This window comes from Pongo abelii, chromosome 19 (genome assembly GCF_028885655.2).
Source record: "Pongo abelii isolate AG06213 chromosome 19, NHGRI_mPonAbe1-v2.0_pri, whole genome shotgun sequence".
Taxonomy (NCBI): domain Eukaryota; kingdom Metazoa; phylum Chordata; class Mammalia; order Primates; family Hominidae; genus Pongo; species Pongo abelii.
The window spans coordinates 4790636-4807142 of NC_072004.2; the positions used below are offsets into that span (position 1 = coordinate 4790636).

The 16507-nt window shown below is 53.4% G+C and overlaps 2 protein-coding genes across 17 annotated transcripts in view; both read right to left on the reverse strand.

Moving 5' to 3' along the window:
* The window catches only part of CAMTA2 (calmodulin binding transcription activator 2), a 19869-nt gene extending 13573 nt beyond the window's left edge, over window positions 1-6296 (reverse strand). The window contains exons 1-7 of one of the 11 annotated variants that reach the window (XM_054536021.2): window positions 6215-6292; window positions 4820-4914; window positions 4508-4611; window positions 1407-1474; window positions 1188-1323; window positions 520-606; window positions 109-262 (exon numbers count right to left, since the gene is read on the reverse strand). In XM_054536021.2, coding sequence (XP_054391996.1) covers window positions 109-262; window positions 520-606; window positions 1188-1323; window positions 1407-1474; window positions 4508-4611; window positions 4820-4850 — 580 coding nt within the window. In that variant the 5' untranslated portion in view covers window positions 4851-4914; window positions 6215-6292. Of the gene's footprint in view, window positions 1-108; window positions 263-519; window positions 659-1187; window positions 1324-1406; window positions 1475-1692; window positions 2295-4507; window positions 4612-4819; window positions 4915-5575; window positions 6079-6214 lie in introns of those variants that run through there. The other 10 variants (XM_063717966.1, XM_063717965.1, XM_024234480.3 and 7 more) reach the window with 10 other exon arrangements.
* Window positions 6297-6742: 446 nt separating this feature from the next.
* Window positions 6743-16503, reverse strand: INCA1 (inhibitor of CDK, cyclin A1 interacting protein 1). 6 transcript variants are annotated; one of them, XM_054536031.2, is made up of 7 exons: window positions 15459-16503; window positions 12985-13066; window positions 8737-8850; window positions 8475-8514; window positions 8017-8168; window positions 7392-7557; window positions 6743-7167 (listed from the first exon to the last, which is right to left on the reverse strand). In XM_054536031.2, the coding sequence occupies exons 2-7, from the start codon at window positions 13026-13028 to the stop codon at window positions 7018-7020; spliced, it is 666 nt and encodes a 221-aa protein (XP_054392006.1). In that variant the 5' UTR covers window positions 13029-13066; window positions 15459-16503; the 3' UTR covers window positions 6743-7017. The 6 variants fall into 6 exon arrangements, with proteins under 6 accessions (XP_054392006.1, XP_054392004.1, XP_054392007.1 ...); XM_054536029.2 differs by having other exon boundaries at window positions 8017-8213; window positions 16070-16497; XM_054536032.2 differs by having other exon boundaries at window positions 16070-16481.
* Window positions 16504-16507: the final 4 nt, after the last annotated feature.

Below are 16507 nucleotides of genomic sequence, written 5' to 3' on the forward strand. Positions count from 1 at the left end.
TTGGAGGGAGATGATCAGCCCTCAGGCTTTGGGTCCAGAACCATGGCCCCTCTGGGAGCCCTGTTTCTACTCTCCCCTTGGAGCTCTATCCCCAGCCTGCTGCCTTACACATGGGCTTCAGCTGTCCCAACAACTCCTCCCGGGACCACTTCAGCCACTCTCGACGGTCGCTGCTGATGGAACAAAAGATGGGGCTGCAGCCCTTTCCACAGTCCTCCAGGGCTGGGACGTTCAGGTAGTGCACAAGGACGATGTCAGGGTTCTGAGAGCATAAGGGGACACACAGAGCCATGGGGTCCTGAGGTCCAGGGGCTCAGCTTCCTAATCCTCACTTTCTTCCTGGGCACCCTCCTAACTTCACCCCCAATTTCTGACTGTCTCCATCCCCAAGCCCCTTTCTCTTCTTCCCAGGCTCCTTTCCTCACTCAGAACTCAGCCATCCTTTCACTTCCTTCTTTCAGACCCGTGTCCCTCAAAGAGTCAGGAAGAGTGTGGCTCCCTGGGCTCTCCCGTCCTTACCTGGAGCAGCCAGTAGCAGCGCCGATGGAATGTGGGGACGATGGAAGAGTGAACGTAGCAGCCATAGAGACACTGCCAGGAGACAGGCTGGGGTGGGGGGAGGGCTAGTCTGCTCCCCAACTCTTCCTCTGTTCAGTCCCTTTGCAGGAATCCCAATCTTTCCACCAGTTCCTCTTCAACCCTTCTCCCACCCTCGCCCCCACCTATTCCCCACCCCTTTTGAATCCCAGCAGCCCTGAGTCATAGATGAGCAGTGGGGCTGGGGCCTTATAGTGAGGACCAGATTTGAGATACGGGACTATCTAGAAACCAGAGGGCAGAGCAAGAATGCATCTGAGATGAGGGGCAATGATTTAGGGATGAGAAACCTGTGCTGAGAGCACCGTTGCTGGGATCCCTGAGGGAAACACAAGAGCAGTGAGGGGCCTGGGCATCAGTGTTCTGGAAGGGAGGCATGGCCTACGGCCTGGAGAGTTGAGTCATGAAGGGAAATGGGAAGTGGAGAGTGGCCAAAGCAATGTCAGCTGACCCAAAGTGAGTGAGAAGGGAAGAGTAACTGGGAAGGGACTGAGGTGGACAATGCCACCAAGCCCAGGTCGGGCTAGAGCCCAGCTAAGGGTGGAGGAGGGCAGGCTCGGGAAGATGAGCTGAATGTCTGACTCTCTTACCTCCATGCCCTGGACCTTCAGCTTCATGTGGTCCTCTCGGGTGGTCTTCCCATCCTTCCTCTTCTTCCAGAGGTAACCATCCTTCCGATATTTCACTTTCTTGCGATTGTAGAGGATGATGGAGCCATTCTGAGGCCTGGGAAGGGAAGGGTTGCCCTGGAGTTCTGTGAACAGAACCCAGGACCCCTGCCACTCCCCCATGTTCTCAAACTTTCTCACCTTGTCTTTGGGGCACAAGACAGCCACTCATCATGCTTCTCAAAGGTGATCAGGTAGGATGCAATCTCCTGTAGGAGAGGTGGCACTCAGGTGGGCATCTCCTTCACAGAGAGTCTCAGCCTGGCCTCTTGGTCATCCTGTCAGTGTCTCACTCTCTGCTGAGTTCTGGCAGCTAGTGGAGGATGCTTCTAGGTATCTGGACCCAGCAAGACCCACTGCCCTCCTAAGAACCCCTCTTTTGTCCTAAGACAAAAGTCTAACATTTTTTTCTTTCCCTTACTCCCACCTGGGGCCTTGATCTTGGGGGCAGGTCCACATTCTTCATCGTCCATTCATCATACTGTGAACTATTTTACTCTCCAAAAATCTCATTCCTGTGCCCGTTTTTTTTCTTTTGAGACGGAGTTTCACTCTTGTTGCCCAGGCTGGAGTGCACTGGCGCGATCTCAGCTCACCGTTGGGCAACCTCTGCCTCCCGGGTTCAAGCAATTCTTCTGCCTCAGCCTCCCGAGTAGCTGGGATTATAGGCATGCGCCACCACGCCCGGGTAATTTTGTATTTTTTTTAAGTAGAGACAGGGTTTCACCATGTTGGTAAGGCTGGTCTCGAACTCCTGACCTCTGGTGATACGCCTACCTCAGCCTCTCAAAGTGCTGGGATTACAGGCGTTAGCCACCACTCTTGGCCTCTGTGCCCGTTCCTGACTCAAAAAATTTCAGTGGTTTGACATTGACAGGAATTTCAGATTATTTATTTATTTATTTTTTTTTTTGCGACAGAGTGTCACTCTGTCACCCAGGCTGGAGTGCAGTGGCGTCATCTCTGCTCACTGCAAGCTCCTCCTCCTGGGTTCACGCCATTCTCCTGCCTCAGCCTCCTGAGTAGCTGGGACTACAGGCGCCTGCCACCACACCTGGCTAATTTTTTGTATTTTTAGTAGAGACGGGGTTTCACTGTGTTAGCCAGGATGGTCTCGATCTCCTGACCTCGTGATCCACCCGCCTCGGCCTCCCAAAGTGCTGGGATTACAGGCGTGAACCACTGCGCCTGGCAGGAATTTCAGATTCTTTAGCCTGACTCCAAGGTTCTCCCCAACAAGGGATCAAACTTTCACTGTTCCCACTATTTACCCATATTGCTCCTACAATTCCTGCCAGATGGATCCATTGATTCCTTCCTGAACATGCTTTGAATAGTTACCTCCTGCATGTTAGTGCCCTATGAGGCAGGTACCATGTGCACACCTCTCCATATCTGGAAATCATAGCCATTCTATAAACCAAACCCCTTTTCAGATGCTCCATGAAGCCCTGCTGACCACACTGGCCTTTCCTAAAGGCTTTATAGCACTTACAACAATCACACATACACACATACACACATCCGTTTACTGACAGTCCTCTTCTGTCATCAAACTGATAAATATCAACAATCAACTACATACAAGGCAGTAAGTATGCAGAATACAGAAAATGTGTAACACAAGGACTGTGCCCCCTCCAGAAGGAGCCAGTATCAGTTGTGGTTAAGAACAAAAGTTCCGGCCGGGCATGGTGGCTCATGCCTGTAATCCTAGCACCGTAAGAGGCTGAGATGGGCAGATCACTAGGTCCGGAGTTCGAGACCAGCCTGGTCAACATAGTGAAACCCCGTCTCTACTAAAAATACAAAAATTAGCCAGGTGTGGTGGCACGCCTGTAGTCCCAGCTACTCAGGAGGCTGAGGCAGGAGAATCACTTGAACCTGGGAGGCAGAGGTTGCAGTGAGCGGAGACTGCACCATTGCACTCCAACCTGGGCGACAGAGTGAGACTCCATCTCAAAACAAAAAAAAGGCCGGGCTCCGTGGCTCACACCTGTAATCCCAGCACTTGGGGAGGCCAAGATGGGACGATCACCTGAGGTCAGGAGTTTGAGACCAGCGTGACCAACATAGTGAAACCCCGTCTCTACTAAAAAATACAAAAATTAGCCAGGCGTGGTGGCTCATGCCTGTAATCCCAGCACTTTGGGAGGCCAAGGTGGGCAGATCACGAGGTCAGGAGATCGAGACCATCCTGGCTAACATGGTGAAACCCCATCTCTACTAAAAATACAAAAAAATTAGCCAGGCATGGTGGCGGGTGCCTGTAGTCCCAGCTACTCGGGAGGCTGAGGCAAGAGAATGGCGTGAACCCAGGAGGCAGAGCTTGCAGTGAGCCGAGATCGCGCCACTGCACTCCAGCCTGGGCGACAGAGCAAGACTCCATCTCAAAAAAAAAAAAAAAATACAAAAATTAGCCAGCATGGAGGCACACACCTGTAATCCCAGCTACCTGGGAGGCTGAGGCAGGGGAATCACTTGAATCCAGGAGGCGGGGGTTGCAGTGAGCCGAGATCGCGCCATTGCACTCCAGCCTGGGCAACAAGAGCGAGGCTCCGTCTCAAAAAAAAAAGGCCCTGGAGTAAGTTAGATAAACTATGAGGTAAATCAGTTTCCTCAATAACATAGGAGCAATAACAGGGCTTGCTCTATAGCATCCTTAGAGGATTAAATGAGACAAGGCAGGCGAAGTGTTTAGCACAGTGCCCAGTATGTAAGGAGTACTTTATTGGCAGTAGCTTTTGTTTTTACCCAGGTGGCTACGCCACAGAAAAGAGGGCTCCTTCAAGATCCATGTCTTTTTTTTTTTTTTGAGACGGAGTCTCGCTCTGTCACCCAGGCTGGAGTGCAGTGGCATGATCTCAGCTCACTGCAGCCTCCGCCTCCCTGGCTCAAGTGATTCTCCCACCTCAGCCTCCCGAGTAGCTGCGATTACAGGCGCACATCACCACGACTGGCTGATTTTTTGTATTTTTAGTAGAGATGTTTGCCAGGCTGCTGTTGAACTCCTGACCTCAGATGATCGACCCGCCTCAGCCTCCCAAAGTGCTGAGATTACAGGCATGAGCCACCATGCCCGGCCAAGATTCATGTTTTTTATACCTCTCCTATGATCCCCAAGGAGCTTAGAATGGTGCTCTGCACTTAGGAGTGTTGACAGACACAGAAAGACCCCCCACTCACCCTCCTCCAGCCTACTAGGTCTTGCTGGGCCCCAACCCCCAGCCTCCCTAGAAAACCTCATTTGTATTCCACCGTAGCCTCTCTGGAGGCAGCAGCGGGCAGCGAGGAAGACACTCCAGCAGCTTCTTGGGGAGAAAGATCTTCAGGTGGTGGCTGTTTTCTAAAGGGAATTAGAAGGGAGGGTTTAGTGTGCTACCCTGGGGCATCCCTGTGATAGTCCAAGGGGAAAGGACTGAAGGCAATACAGAGCCCTGAGGAAAACTGAAACCTCACTAAGGAGAACAGAGAATCTGAGAATTAGAGGGCCACTAAAGCATGGGGAGAACGAAAGGCTGTGGCCACATTGGGAACCTGGTTTGTGAACTTACCAGCAACCTCGGTGGTGTCCTTGGTATTCATGGTGAGGGCTCCAGGGGGCAAGGTCACCCCCGGCCTGAGGGGCCGGGGGGAGGGGGAGTCTGTGCTGGGAAGGGAGAGAACAAGGTCATGGCAGAAGCCCCAACATTAATCCAGGATGAGAAGTATGAGGTAGGGAATGAGTATAGAACTGGGTCATAGTATCTGGGAAGGATGAGGAAAGGGAGGGAGGGGCTGACTGTGATGTGACAGTAGAAGAGAGAACCACACATGGTGCCCGGAGCCAATATGAGTGAGGAGACTGGACAGAAAGAGTGAGCAGGAAGAAATGGGTTGGGGTGGGGGAGGGGGGGGAGAAGACTGGCGGGGCTGGAGCCTCAGAGGCCCTAAAGCTTGAGCTTTTGCACAGACTGGGGCTATGGTTGGGTCAGGTACTGGGGGTTGGGACTCAGGCCATCCGGTCCTTGGAGGATGGTTTGGCAAGAGAGCCTGGATCCTCGGGGCAGGGCAGGAGATTCTACCTCCGGTAGAAGCTAGGCCTTTAGAAGACACGCCCTGAGTTCCTTCTCTGATTTTTCCAAGGGGAAGGGCAGATCTGATAACTGAACCTAACCTATTCTCTCCTCCAGGTTGGTTAGGACCTGATAGAATCTGGGCCAGACACCCAGATTCCCACCCTCAGGACAACCCACCCTCCGGCTGACAGCCCTCTCTACTTCCCTCTCCCCAAACGCCTCTGCCTCCCCTGGCCTCCAGGCCTAGCCTACCCCATCTACCGCTCTGGCTCCAGCCTGAGCCCCCCGCCCTCCTCGGGGAACAGATGGGAGCTGGAGGAGGCTCTCAGCACTGGCTCCGCCAGGTGTCCAGGATGGAGATGGGAGGAGGCCCGTCGGGCTCGGCTATGTGCAGTGAAGCTGGGGTTGGGGTAAGGACTCCGCCCCAGGGCGCAGGTGCGCAGTCCCGGCTAGGTAGCCTGCCAGGGTGCGGAGCGGGAGCGGGTCCTTGGGCTGCACTTGGGCGGCGCCGGATCGGACGCTTGGCACTCTGGGCGGCCCCCCGGCGGAGTGGTGGTCCCAGGAGAACCTCCGAGGTGGGAGGGTCCCGCCCGCATAGAGGGATGTTCTGGGGAAGCCGGGAGCAGAGTCCGCGGGCACACGGTGGGCGAGGGACAGTGCAGGTGCCGGGTGCGGGGGTCTCCGGGACAGTCCCCGGAACGCGCTGGTCCGCCGTGGGGCCCTGCGGTGAGCGGCGCCCCCTGGCGCGGGGGAGGAGGACGGAAGCGGGAGGTGAGGGCGAATGGGGAGGAGGGACGGTGGTCCCCGGCGCGGCGCTCCGCGTCGGGACCTGGAGGAGCTGCGCCCCCTGGCGCGGGGGCGGAGAGGCGGGCGAGAGGCCCTAGCTCTTACCTCCCGGGGTCCCGCGGGTGACGGCGGCAGCGGCCATTCTACCCCACACCGACCCCCCCCAGCGCCGGCTGACAGCGGCGTCCAACGTCACTGCGCACGGGGCGGGGCCTCCCAATTAAGGGGCTGAGGGTCAGGAAGGGAACCTGGGGTCAGCACACGTGGGGTTCTGGGTGGGGCGCTGGGCAGAGGGACTCGGCTTCTAGGGCTCTGAGCCAGGCCGAGGGACAGACTGCTGGGAAGTCCCCAAAAGGGCAGCAGCGCAGAGGGGCAGGATTCCAGGGTCCTGGAGGTGGAAGCTCGGCCGACTGACTCCTAGTTCGAGGGAACGGGGCGGGGGCAGCCGACCAGTGCTGGAACCCGAGGGGCCGGGCTGGACTGGGAGCAGGACCCTTCTCGTCTCGGACAAGACTCCTTGTTTGGGGACCCAGCCCGACTTCATTGTAGCTGGGTCCTCGAGAAAGCGAAAGGAGCCCTCCTTCCCCATTGGCCTCTCCATCGCTGCATGCCAAGAAGAAAGACAACTCGGGCTCCACTTGCTTGCTTTTTAATAATAGAGCAGAGAGAATACAAGGCCAGGAGCGGGGCCTGGAGGAAAACAGGACTTGGGGTGCTCCTGTGAGAGCGGTGGGTTGAGATGGGAGCCCGGGGGGGCTGTTAATGCCTAGTTCAGAGAATGGGAAAGGCAGTTGGAGAGACTAAGGAAGGGGAAACGCCTTCATGTCAGCAATGAGGGTGACTCTAGTGACGGAACTAGTCTTGGGTCCCTGAGGCACCACTAGCATCTCGGCATCGGTGGTTTCTCCTTACTCTTCAGACGCTGCCAGCTCCATCCCCCAGGGATTGTGAAGGGGGTTCCTTCTGGCTGTGACAGTGCTGAAGGAGGACAGAGAGTGCAGCTGCCTGGAGGCACAAGCCTCCTCCTGACCCAGGGGACTCCAGGGAGACCAAAGCAGCTGTAAAGATGAGAGAAATTGAAAAAGAGAATGGAAAAGTAGGTCTTCTTTCCAGATTTCCTAGTACCCAAGCTTAGGTACCTCGAAGTCTCTGGTTCTCACCTACGTTATTTTTGTTCCTCTCAAATCCAGCTCTCCAGCCTGGCTCTCAGCTTCTGCATCTCCATACAAGACCAGAAACCCACATCACTCCCTCACTCCACCCAGTTCCACTCCAGCAATACCTGGGCCCTGCCAGGAGTGAGAAAACGGTTCTCTTCCTGTGGATAGGTTGCTCTCTCCTCTTCCAGATCAGGGTATTCATTGGTGCTGGGGAATCCACAGCCCTCTTCGCCAAGCACCACTGGCTCAGATGCAGCCCCAGAGCTGCCCCACTGGGCCTTCTTCAGTCTGCGGAGACTTTAGGCTGAGGAGAGAAGTGCCTGGAGGCCAGGCTTCCTGTCTCTCCATTCTTCACCTTTCTGTTCTGAAATACTTCCTGCTGGGACTCCAGGGAGTTGTCATTTGACCTTTAACTCTCCACTCCCAATTTTCTGCTCCCCTCAGACTGAAGCATATTGTCTAGGAACCCAGAGGTGACCCCAACCTCCCCACTGTCCTCCAGTTCTATGGTTTGCTTTCCTGTCTTCAGTGATCTAGTTTCCACTCCTTCCAGCTCATGTGGCTCACCCTCCTTACTGCAGTTCCCTCCTTCTTTCCATATTACAGAAATCTGTTTCAATCACACCAAAGCCCACAGTTTCCTCCCAAGCAACCTCCCCTCAAAGCTGTCAACCTCTTCCTTAGCTCAAACTGTTCTGCCCCCAAATCCTGCGTGACTCCCGGAACCCAGATGTCTCCCTTCCTTACTCGTTGATGATGCTCTGACGCCTTCTTAGGTCCTCCAGGTGGTAAGTGACAGCCCTCACCCGGGCAGGGACTCCCCCAAGGCCCTGCTGCTGCATTCCTTCCAAACATGGCCTCCTCTTCTTTCTTCTCCAAAGCATTTCAGGGGGTGGGAGCTGCTCAGGAGGATACAGACCAAGCTGGGAGCAACCAGTGGCTCTCTGTGCCAGAGAATGGGGAAAAAGAGCTAGAAAAAAGAACTGACTCTCTCAAGGGAGCTTGGATTGAACTAGGTAGGGAGTCTGGGGTCTTGGGAAGACCCCTGTGATCTCAAAAACATGATGACTGATTCATAGAAAGGAAGGTCTGCTCAGTGCACTGGTTGGGGAATAACAGAGGGAAGCGGTAAGGAGAGCTTGGGACAAGATAGCAGTGGGTGCAATTTTAACGAGAAATGTTGAATGGCAGAGGGTCTGTCTTACCAGCATGGGTGGAATGTGCTGCTCCTCCAGCCAAGTGGGGCTGTGAAGAACAAAAAGGGGGCTATAAGTGCAGAGGGGACATGTCCATCCATATTGCTTCTTTAATAATCTCTCCCAACCTCCTTTCTGTCATTAGGAGCTACAGTGTCCACCAGCCAGTGGGAAATTAACCCTAGACTAGGGCCTATTGCTATATGGGTTTATGGTAGTTTAATCCAGTTAAGACCACATCCAGTTAGTTTCCATTTTCTCCTCTACTCACCTGGACCTTTGACTAAGGTTCTTCCAGAAGACATCTCCATAACGCTGGGGCATGGGTCTGAGGCTCTGGGAAGGCAGCCTTGGGGGTGGAGATCGGCTGACCACCCTGGAACACCTGAGGTGAGGACAAGGTAGGCTCGGGTCTGGCTCTTCCTTTACAGCAGTCTACTCACCGCAAGGATTCAGGGACCATCTTTCCATGGGACTGTAAAGCTGCCCGGGTTCCCTCGGGCCATGTCCTTTCTTAACCACTTTAGCTGAAGAAGGTGGTAAGGCCTCTGCTTTGAAAGGAAATTGAAGCTGGGTTGAGGGTGGAGACTGGCTATAGTTTGACCCTCAGATCTCACTGAGTCTAAGCTCTATACCGGCGATATCCAATCTTTTGGCTTCCTGGGCCACATTGGAAGAAGAAAAATTGTCTTGGGCCACACATAAAGTACACTAACACTGGCCGGGCGTGGTGGCTCACGCCTGTAATCCCAGCACTTTGAGAGGCTGATGTGGGTGGATCACCTGAGGTCTGGAGTCCAAGACCAGCCTGGCCGACATGTTGAAACCCCATCTCTACTAAAATTACAAAAAATTAGCCAGGCATGGTGGCGGGCACCTGTAATTCCAGCTACTCGGGAGGCTTAGGCAGGAGAATCGCTTGAACCCGGGAGGCGGAGGTTGCAGTGAGCCGAGATCATGCCATTGCACTCCAGCCTGGGCGACAAGAGAGAAACTCCGTCTCAAAAAAAAAAATAGGAAAAAATCTCATAATATTTTATTTATTTATTTGTTTATTTATTTAGACAGAGTTTCGCTCTTGTCACCCAGGCTGGAGTGCAATGGCGCGATCTCGGCTCACTGAAATCTCCGCCTCCCGGGTTCAAGTGATTCTCCTGCCTCAGCCTCCCGAGTAGCTGGGATTACAGGCGCCCACTACCACACCCGGCCAATTTTGTATTTTTAGTAGAGACGGGGTTTCGCCATGTTAGCCAGGCTGGTCTTGAACTCCTGACCTCAGGTGATCCACCCGCCTCGGCCTCCCCAATTGCTGGGATTACAGGTGTGAGCCATTGTGCCCGGCCTAATCTCACAATGTTTTAAGAAAGTTTACGAATTTGTGTTGGACTGCTTCAAAGCCATCCTAGGCTGCAGGTTGGACAAGCTTGCTTTATACCTCATAGTTAGAGAAGGTAATATTTAGCAAGCAGAGTTGTTAAAGAGGAAGGCCTTGGCTACTCAGGTTATATGACAGATAGGATTCATTTAGGTCAATGCAAGGATCCAGGGGAGAGAACCTCTGTTTACCTCATTTGTCTCCCCATCTCAGAAGGACTAATATCCTTGTAAATAGGGAGGAGTGTGCAGAGCTGTTTGAGAACAGTGCTCATCACTTCCAAACCCCACAGGCTGAATGATGATTGCCCTCCTGATCTCTAAGAAATGGAGTATCTTAGGGCTTAGGCCTTGGGCCCTTTATCTTCTCTGTCTGCATCTCTTCTTAGGTGATCTCACCCAGTGCCATGCTGTCAATAAGCTGATGACTCCCAAATCTATATATCTAGCCCTGGTTCCTCTCTGGGCTCCACTCAACTTCTCCTCCCCAACCTTCCTCCTCTCGATGAAAAGCACTCAAATGCCCAGTTGCTAGGACCAAAAACATGGTATGTCTCATTTTCCCTCACCTCCTACATCTAATCCATCAGCAGTTCCTGTCAGTTGTACATCTAAAATACTGTGTACCTGAATTTGACCACTCTTCATCATTCCCATTCCTACCACCATATACTTCAGGTCATCTTCCCCTTCCTGGACTGTTGCAATGGTCTCTTCCCCCTCTCTCTGCTTCCATTCCCGTCCCCCAACAATGTATTCTGCACAGAACTGTGAAAGATGATCATATGAAATAATATAAGGTTTCAGATGTACTTCAAAAGAATTTGAGAAGTAGAGGGCTAGATGAGTATAGAGATGAAAAGATTATCCATATAATGATAATTATTGAAGCTGACTGAAAAGGGTACATGGGGTTCATGATACTATTTTCTCTACTGTGTTTGTTTGAAATTTTCCATAATAAAAAAAGTTGAAGGAAAAAAGGCTGGTCATGTCACTCTCTGCCTTAAAACTTTTCCACTGAATAAAATCCAAACTGTTTTTTTCTTCTTCTTTTTTGAGACAGTCTCACTCTGTCACCCAGGCTGGAGTGCAATGACTCAATTATAGCTCACTGCAGCCTCAAACTCCCGGGCTCAAGCAATCCTCCTGCCTCAGCCTCCTGAGTGCTGGGACTACAGGCGTGTGCCACCATGCCTGGTTAATTCTTTTAAATGTTTATCAGAGATGAGATCTCACTGTGTTGTCCAGGTTGGTCTCCAATTCCTGAGCTCAAGCAATCCTCCCGCCTTGGCCTCCCAAAGTGCTGTAATTACAGGTGTGAGCCACCACACCCAGCCTATACTTGTTTTATTTATTTTTTCTTTCTTCTTCCTCCCCTCCCCTCTTTTCCTTTTCTTTCTTCTGTTCTCTTTCTCTCCTTCTTTCCCTCCCTCCCTCCCTGCTTTCTTTTTAGAGACAGGGTCTTGCTTTGTTGCCCAGGCTGGAGTGCAGTGCTGTAATCATATAGCTCACTGCAGACTCAAACTCTTGGGCTCAAGCAATCCTGCCACCTTGGCCTCCCAAAGTCCTGGGGTTATAAGCATGAGCCACCACACTTAGCATAGTGTTTTGTTTTTGTTTTTTGAGATGGTGTTTCGCTCTTGTCTCCCAGGCTGGAGTGCAATGGCACAGTCTCAGCTCACTGTACCCTCTGCCTCCCATGTTCAAGTGATTCTCCTGCCTCAGCCTCCTGAGTAGCAGGGATTATAGGCACCCGCCACCACACTCGGCTAATTTTTGTATTTTTAGTAGAGACTGGGTTTCACCATGTTGGCCAGGCTGGTCTTTGAACCCTTGACCTAAGGTAATCCGCCCGCCTCGGCCTCCCAAAGTGCTGGGATTACAGGTGTGAGCCACCACGCCTGACCTTGTTTTTTTGTTTGTTTGTTTTTTGAGACGGAGTTTCACTCTTGTTGCCCAGGCTGGAGTGCAATGGCACGGTCTCAGTTCACCACAACCTCTGCCTCCCGGGTTCAAGCGATTCTCCTGCCTCAGCTTCCCGAGTAGCTGGGATTACAGGCATGCGCCACCACGCTTGGCTAATTTTGTATTTTTAGTAGAGATGGGATTTCTCCATGTTGGTCAGGCTGGTCTCAAACTCCCAACCTCAGGTGATATGCCCACCTCAGGCTTCCAAAGTGCTGGGATTACGGCCTGGCCTTTTTTGTTTTTTTGTTTTTTTTTTCTTTTTTGAGACGGAGTCTCACTTTGTCACTCAGGCTGGAGTGCAGTGGTGCAATCTCGGCTCACTGCAAGGTCCGCCTCCCGGGTTCACGCCATTCTCCTGCCTCAGCCTCCCGAGTAGCTGGGACTACAGGCGCCCGCTACCAGGCCTGGCTAATTTCTTTGTACTTTTAGTAGAGACGAATTTCACTATGTTAGCCAGGATGGTCTTGATTTCCTGACCTCGTGATCCGCCCACCTCGGCCTCCCAAAGTGCTGGGATTCAGGCGTGAGCCACAGCACCCAGTCTTTTTTTTTTTTTTTTTTTTTTTTTTTTGAGATGGAGTCTTGTTCTGTCGCCCAGGCTGGAGTGCAGTGGCACAATCTTGGCTTACTGCAACCCCTGCCTCCTGGGTTCAAGCAATTGTCATGCCTCAGCCTCCCAAGTAGCTGGGATTACAGGCGAGCACCACCGTGCCTGGCTAATTTTTGTATTTCTAGTAGAGATGGGGTTTTGTCATGTTGGCCAGGCTGGTCTCGAACTCCTGATCTCAGGTGATCCGCCTGCCTCGGCCTCCCAAAGTGCTGGGATTACAGGAGTGAGCCACCACACCTGGCCCACTGTTTTATATTTTAAATAGTACCCATTATTAGCTGAAATTGTATTTGTTTACACATTCTGTGTTCCCCTCTCTAGAATGTAAGCTCTACAAGAGCAGGACCCCTATCCTGCTAGTTGCTGAATCCCCATGCCTAATACAGTCCCTGGAACATTGTAGTGTTCAAACTATTTGTTGAATAAATTAATGAATCATCAATCCCCTGAGACCAGGCATTGCATTTCCTGTTCTTTATTTCCTAATCCTCTTAGGGAAGGACCCAGGCATGCAATATCCCCTCCATCCCATCCCCATGCTCACCACCCAGTGGGAGGACTCACTTGGCAAAGGGGATGAGGTTGCCTCCATCATCCTGCACCTGCATGACTGGACTGGGCTGGGTAGCTAGTCTCCTTTTTGGTGCTGGGAGGATAATGGAAAAGAAGTCATTCATTTGGGTTGGGTGTGGTGGCTCATGCCTGTAATCCCAGCACTTTGGGAGGCCAAGGCGGGCGGATCATGAGGTCAGGAGTTCAAGACCAGCCTGGCCAATATAGTGAAATCCCATCTCTGCTAAAAATACAAAAATTAGTTGGGCGTGGTGGCGCGCGCCTGTAGTCCCAGCTGCCCAGAAGGCTGAGGCAGAAGAATCGCTTGAACCTGGGAGGCGGAGGTTGCAGTGAGCTGAGATCACACCACTGCACTCCAGCCTGGGGGACAGAGCAAGACTGTCTCAAAAAAAAAAAAAGGCATTCATTCATATAATGTCTGTAGGGATGAGACCAGTAGCAGATCTAGAGATTGGAAAAAGAACGTATGGATGCTGAAAAAAGAGCTTAAAAGGTATTTGTAGCGGCTGGGCGCGGTGGCTTATGCCTGTAATCCCAGCCCTTTGGGAGGCCAAGGCAGGCAGATCACCTGAGGTTGAGAGTTCGACACCAGTCTGACAACACGGAGAAACCCCGTCTCTACTAAAAATACAAAATTAGCTGGGCATGGTGGCGCATGCCTGTAATCCCAGCAACTCCAGAGGCTGAGGCAGAAGAATCGCTTGAAACAGGGAGTAGGAAGTTGCAGTGAGCTGAAATTGCACCACTGCACTCCAGCCTGGCAACAGAGCAAGACTCTGTCTCAAAAAAAAAAAAAAAAAAAAAAAAAAAGGTATTTGTAGTGCTGGACTATTAATTGAACATTTAGGTTGAAGACAGTGAGCACAGGAAAAGTGGATGCGGTAAAAAGATAAAGGAGAAAGCAAATCTTCTGAAGCTAAATGTGCAGAATAAGTGAAATTTACAGATGGCAGTTAAGCGACAACTGGCAATATGGGACAATGAAATTGAAAAATGATGACAGTGGAGACTGGGTGGGGCGGAGGCATTTGGGGGTAAGAGAAGTGACAGAATTGAGGGTTCTCAATGAATCAACTATGAGTGGTTAGTGAAAGTTAATTGTGTGGGCCAGGTGCGGTGGCTCACACCTGTAATCCCAGCACTTTGGGGGACCTGGGCAAGAGAATTGCCTGAGCTCAGGAGTTGGAGACCAGCCTGGGCAACACAGAGAGACGTCATCTCTATTTAAAAAAAAAAAGTTGGCCAGGTGTGGTGGCTCACGCCTGTAATCCCAGCACTTTGGGAGGCCGAGGCGGGTGGATCGCCTGAGGTCAGGAGTTCGAGACCAGTCTGACCAACATGGAGAAACCCTGTCTCTATTAAAAAATACAAAAATCAGCCAGGCATGGTGGCACATGCCTGTAATCCCAGCTACTCGGGAGGCTGAGGCAAGATAATTGCTTGAACCGGGGAGGCAGAGGTTGCGGTGAGTTGAGATCGCGCCATTGCACTCCAGCCTGTGCAACAAGAGTGAAACTCTGTCTCTAAAAAAATAAAAAAGTAAATTAAAAAAAGTTAAGTGTGGACATAATGGTCAACTGGTGACAGGGAAGGAGGGTGCAGTTGGGAATGCCTGTGGATAGAAAGGTGAGCAGGGAGGTCAGTTGCATATAGGGACAGCCAAAGATGACCTGAAGGCCAGCTGGGGTGGGAAGAAAGGGCAGTTAAGGCTGGGCACAGTGGCTCACGCCTGTAATCCCAGCAATTTGGGAGGCGGAAGTGGGTGGATCGCTTGAGCCCAGGAGTTTGAGACCAGCCTGGGCAACACGGCGAAACCCCTTCTTTACAAAAATACAAAAAATTTAGCCAGGTGTGGTGGTGTGCGCTTGTACCCAGGAGGCTGAGGTGGGAGTATCATCTGAGCCCGGGAGGTCAAGGCTGCAGTGAGGTAAGATCGCACCACTGCACTCCAGCCTGGGCGTCAGAGTGAGACCCTGGCTCTAAGAAGAAGAAGAAAAAAAAAAAAAGCCGGGCGCGGTGGCTCAAGACTGTAATCCCAGCACTTTGGGAGGCCAAGGCGGGCGGATCACTTGAGGTCAGGAGTTCGAGACCAGCCTGGCCAACACAGCAAAACCCAGTCTCTACTAAAAATACAAAAATTAGCCGGGTGTGGTGGCAGGCATCTGTAATCCCAGCTACTCGGGAGGCTGAGGCAGGAGAATCGCTTGAACCCAGGAGGCGGAGGTTGCCGTGAGCCGAGGTCGCGCCGCTGCACTCCAGCCTGGGTAACAGAGCAAGACTCCGTCTCAAAAAAAAAAAAAAAAAAAAAAAAAAAAAGAATACTAGATAAGTTAGGTGAGAGGGCACGTAGGCTCCCGAAGGACAGAAGCAGCCAGCTGGAACTGTAGAGGTGAACTAGTATTTATCCAAGGGAACTAGGGATGGGCTGAGAAAGCAGGTGAGGTCAAAAGCGGAGAGAAGCATACCGTGCGGAAGCGGCAGATGGGGCTAGTTGGAGTTGGGCTGAAAGGGTCTAAAGTGGGGTCTAAAGGGGATGTCCTGACTCGGAGGGGGGTCAGCAGAACGCGAGGGGGCAGCGGGAGCTGCGGGGCATTCGGGCCTCAGATAGTTGGGTCCAAGCGGGTGACCTAGATCCAAGGGCAAGATGGAGCTGAAGGAAGCCAGGAAGGATCCTCCACAGTTGACTTCGGGGCAGCCACGGCCTGGGCCTGCGAGGTGAATGAGGACCCGAGGGTCCAGCTGGGGCTGAGGGGCTGCCTGGAGCCTGGAGGGCGACGGGGACCCTCGACAGGTGGACCGGGCGTGGCCGGACCTTCCGGGCAGCCCGGCCCGAGGGCACGACTGGGGGCTGCTTCCCTCGAGAGGGGCCCTGAGGTGGTGGGCCCAGGCTGAGGGGCAGGCTGGGGCCTGAGGGGAGCCCCGGGTCTGAGAGGGCAGCTCCGGCCTTAGGCGGCACCCGGGCCTGAAGGGGTTGTTTGGGCCTGAGGCGGCCTCCGGGGCGGCCGAACTTGAGGGCCAGGCGGGGACAGAGCGCCCGAGTAGCCGCGCCACGGCCGGACGCACTTGGCCCCAGCACCTGAAGCAGCTGCGAGGCGAATTCTAGAACTCGTCGGGGCGGGGAGGAGAGAGACGGCGATTCGAGCCGCAGGAGGAGCCGGCGGGCGGAGCTCGTCTGAGGGCGGGGCCTGAGCGGAGCCGCCTTCTGGGCGGGCCTCGGCAGGAGGCTCCGCCCCCTGGACGCGCCTCCAACGGCGGCGACGGGAACTGGGCCGGGGCCTGGGTGCCCCCGCGGGGTCAGCCCCCGACGTTTCCCTGTTCCTCAGGCGTCTGCAACCCTCCTGGGTTGCGGCGTCTGCTCGCCCTTCTGCGTCCGCAGCTCGGTCCCCACGTTCCCGCTCGCTGGGCCCTACAGGCCAGGAGCGTTGCCCCTTTAACAAGAGTAGCCCGGGTCGCTCCCGGCGCCTTCCCGGGACGGCGCGCACCCGCCCCTCCGCGCGCGCCCGCGCGTCCCCCG